Below are 4,041 nucleotides of genomic sequence, written 5' to 3' on the forward strand. Positions count from 1 at the left end.
TAGAGGAAGATGGGTACAGGGTGAGGGATCCTTAGAGGATTCCTGTGAGTAGGCAGAGACCGATAGAGATGGACGGAATAATTAGTACTTCAGTAAGGTGGGTTTCTTAGCATTCATAGCCGTGGTTATCAACTGTACTGCAGAAATGGAACGTAAGTCACAGAAAATAGAGGTTGTGGTGGCAGCTGCAGAGAAGTACTTGGGATTGCAAGGTTTTACTGCAGAAGATTTGCAGGGGGTGTTGAGTGGTAGAGTTCTGTCCTCACAGACAGTTCAAATCAAATCAAATCAAATTTTATTGGTCACATGCGCCGAATACAACAGGTGCAGACATTACAGTGAAATGCTTACTTACAGCCCTTAACCAACAGTGCATTTATTTTTAATAAAACAACAACAAAAAAAGTGTTGAGAAAAAAAGAGCAGAAGTAAAACAAAATAACAGTAGGGAGGCTATATATACACAGGGGGGGTACCGGTGCAGAGTTGGCCTGGGGTAGGATTAGATAGGGCTAAATAGTGGAATGGAGCGGTGTTTTTTTGAGTGAGGGCTAATAGTTGGCAGGGTAATTTTCCTTTTTCCCAATTTTGACATTTGAAAAAAATCACAAATATTCTGCCATTTCAATATCTGAGTTGCAAAACACACAATGGTTGAAGTCAAAGTTAAATCTCCGTCATAAGAAATCATTACCTGGGTAAATGTCATTATATGTTTTGAGATGAACTTCTTTAGCTTTAGGTGATAATGGAAAATAAAGGTATCTGGTTCTTATTCTGACTATAGAACATCTAGTGAAATCTTGTAACATATATTTCCTTTTCAGTGGTGAAGGGAAACTCTCTGCAGTAAGAGTAGTTCTTAAGAATTTGCTATTAGATTTTTTGTCTAAGAAATTGTATCCATATATAACTAATGAAAACATATGTGGTACTGCAGCACAATAAGTCAACATTCCATTGACTAAAATAATAATTGCTTGTGGAATTGCCTTTACCGCTGTAGGATATTGTCTATTGGTGCAAACAAGATTATATTTTTGAATGAAATTGTCATACAAGAAAATATTTCCATTATCATCCATTACATTTTGAAAAGACCAGATACCTTTCTCCATCCACGCATTGTAAAATAATGTTTTTTTCTTAATTAGGATGCATCTACTGTTCTTCGTCTTTGGTCTTAGTTTATTTCCCTTTTCCGTTTTGGATTTCCCGTCCTTTTCCCATCAGCATCCAGTAGGTGGCAGCAATAGACATTTTCCAGTGTAGTCTGCGCTAAAACACCACCAAAGAAGAAGAAGAAGGTGCGCGATGGAGCGTCAAAATAGAGCGACGAACTGTTAACTGAAGTTATCCTTCGCAGTTCAGCAAAAAGGTAAGGAAAACTGTATTGTTGCGGTTATATGTCCTCGCATAACTCCATGATTAGGGTCATTCAATCATTGTTTTTTTGGCTTTACTGGGCAATCAAGCTTGCTAGCGTTAAATTGTGAACTAACCGTCAGCTAACATTAATTAGCTAACGTTAGCTATGTAAGATTGCCAACCTCATCACCAGCAATGTGTCGTTTGTTGTGCCGGTATCTTTGGATGAATGAAAACGATACATGAAAAATATTGCTAATATCGAGTCAGTTCAGGTTAACTGAGTTTTCTTAGCCAGTTAATATGCAGTTAATAGACTGCAAAATAGCTAGCTAGCTCAACCAGGCTCAATCTGCCTGGCTGACTGTCTCCATCAATACTGTAAATAGTTTCGTCAAGATGCAGCTGATCAGAGTAAGTGTGATATCACTGCTCTCAACTCAAACTGTTGATAGTAAAAAATGTCACACGATTAGCTAAAACTGCTATACTACATGATGTGGGAACAGTGGGATCTTTATGTGGGAGATGATATCAATACCAGTAGTAGACCTTTTCTGCCCACTCCTTTGCATAAATAATACATGGTACTGTGGTCTCAATTGATGCATTGTACGTTTTTTACATGTTTATACTGTAGTATAGCTTCAACTGTTCTTCTACTCCTCCCATATCTACTTTACAGAAGCCACCAGCACCATGGCAACTGCACAGTCAGCATTCACATTTGCAGTTTGTATCCTGATAATAACAGAGTTGATACTGGCCAAAAAGGACTACTATGACATATTGGGAGTGCCGAAAGATGCCAACGAGCGTCAGATAAAGAAGGCTTTTCACAAGCTGGCTATGAAGTATCACCCAGACAAGAACAAGAGCCCAGATGCTGAGACAAAGTTCAGAGACATTGCTGAGGGTAAGTGTAATTTCCAGGTGAACAAAAGAGAAGAGCAGTCACAGATAAAGTAAATCAAAAGTCAATCTGGTTTATTATGAATCCAGCACAAGCAGAGAAAATGTCTAACTGGCCTTCTCTGAGCAGGCCCCCATATGTCCTAATCAAAAAGCGCCAAATGTTCTTTAGGAAGTCAAAACCAAAAGGCAGTGACTTTGCCTACAATACAACAAGGAATAATCAGTGCGTCCTCAGTCCTTGTACCTCAAGTCTGGAGTCAATCACTATCAACAGATATGAGAATCCATAACATTTAGCTTCAAGTCTAGTGACCATCAACCCACACCTTGAGTGTAACTCTGCAAATTATTTGTATTACAGAAACTCAAAATATGCTAAACATTGTGTTGATCATGCTAAATGAAATATGAAGTTTAGTCATCTTAAATATTCCCATTACAGGTTGATACCTTATTTATGTAAAAATGTCAACTCACGTTCCAGCGTTTTCTTTCTTTTTATTGTGTTACATCACTGTTGTTTTTTACACTACTGCTAATAGAATCATTGGTATGATCTGAAACCCTTTCTTGCAACTCTTTCATCTACAGCATATGAAACCTTGTCAGACAAGAAGAGGAGACAAGAGTACGACCAGTTTGGACATGGCACAAACGGTCCAAACGTCCACCAGCCCTTCGACTTTGGCGACATGTTCAAGGACTTTGATATTTACAGCCAGAACCGGCACGCCCGTCACAAGAGGCACTTTGAGGGCCACTTCCGGGCCAACCAGGAGGCCCACCACAGCCGACACAAGAGACACTTCCAGGGGGCTTTTGGAGCAGCAGGTGGTGGTGGCTTTGACGGCATGTTTGACGACATGAAGAAGATGTTTACTTTTCACAGGGACACTACTAAGCAGACTGAGAGCAGGTTTCAGAGTACTACAGCGAAGCAACACTGCAGAACAGTGACACAGCGCAGGGGGAACATGGTCACCACGTACACTGACTGCACTGGCTCCTGAGGACAGAGGTCATGTCCGTATCCACATCACCTGGGTCGTGTTCATCAGGCATGAAATGGAAGAAAGCGGTCTGAAATGGGGAGGTACTATCTGAACCAGTTGTGACTGCTGGGAGGAGCTATAGGAGGACGGGCTCATTGTAATGGCTGGAATGGAATTAATGGAACGGTATCAAACACATCAAACATATGGAAACTACATGTTTGACTCTGTTCCTCTATTCTAGCCCAGCCATTACGTCCTCCTATAGCCCCATCCACTAGCCTCCACTGATCTGAACTTGTCCAATAAGAAAGGGTTGTTTTCGCCTCCCGAGTGGCGCGACGGTCTAAGGCACTGCATCGCAGTGCTTGAGGCGTCACTACAGACCTGGGTTCGATCCCAGGCTGTGTCACAACTGGCAGTGACCAGGAGTCCCATAGGGCGGCGCACAATTGTCCCAGTGTCGTCCAGATTAGGGGAGGGTTTAGCCGGGGGACCTTTACTTGGCTAATCGCGCTCTAGTGCAGCTCCATTGTGTGAATCCAGCAGCCTTTAGTTGGGAAAAAACAGTGTAGACAATGACACTGGGACAGGTTTGCTTTTGATTGATAAATGGAGAACAATGTCAGCTAAATGTCCCCTCAGTTTGAACATTTAGTGAAAACATAATGCAGCATTTTGATGTAGCCTTGTAAAGGGATGCTCACCACTTGTAGTTGAAATTAGCTCAAACTATTCAGATCTACAAAAACTCGTACGCCATGGG

General features: G+C 41.5%; 1 protein-coding gene across 1 annotated transcript; it reads left to right on the top strand.

The window, feature by feature from the left end:
* Nucleotides 1-1,290: 1,290 nt before the first annotated feature.
* On the top strand, nucleotides 1,291-3,641 carry LOC121577055 (dnaJ homolog subfamily B member 9). The gene is made up of 3 exons (XM_041890780.2): nucleotides 1,291-1,378; nucleotides 2,054-2,284; nucleotides 2,875-3,641. The coding sequence occupies exons 2-3, from the start codon at nucleotides 2,068-2,070 to the stop codon at nucleotides 3,291-3,293; spliced, it is 636 nt and encodes a 211-aa protein (XP_041746714.1). The 5' UTR covers nucleotides 1,291-1,378; nucleotides 2,054-2,067; the 3' UTR covers nucleotides 3,294-3,641.
* The last annotated feature ends 400 nt before the right edge of the window (nucleotides 3,642-4,041 follow it).

The sequence above is a fragment of the Coregonus clupeaformis genome, chromosome 11 (assembly GCF_020615455.1).
Source record: "Coregonus clupeaformis isolate EN_2021a chromosome 11, ASM2061545v1, whole genome shotgun sequence".
Classification (NCBI taxonomy): domain Eukaryota; kingdom Metazoa; phylum Chordata; class Actinopteri; order Salmoniformes; family Salmonidae; genus Coregonus; species Coregonus clupeaformis.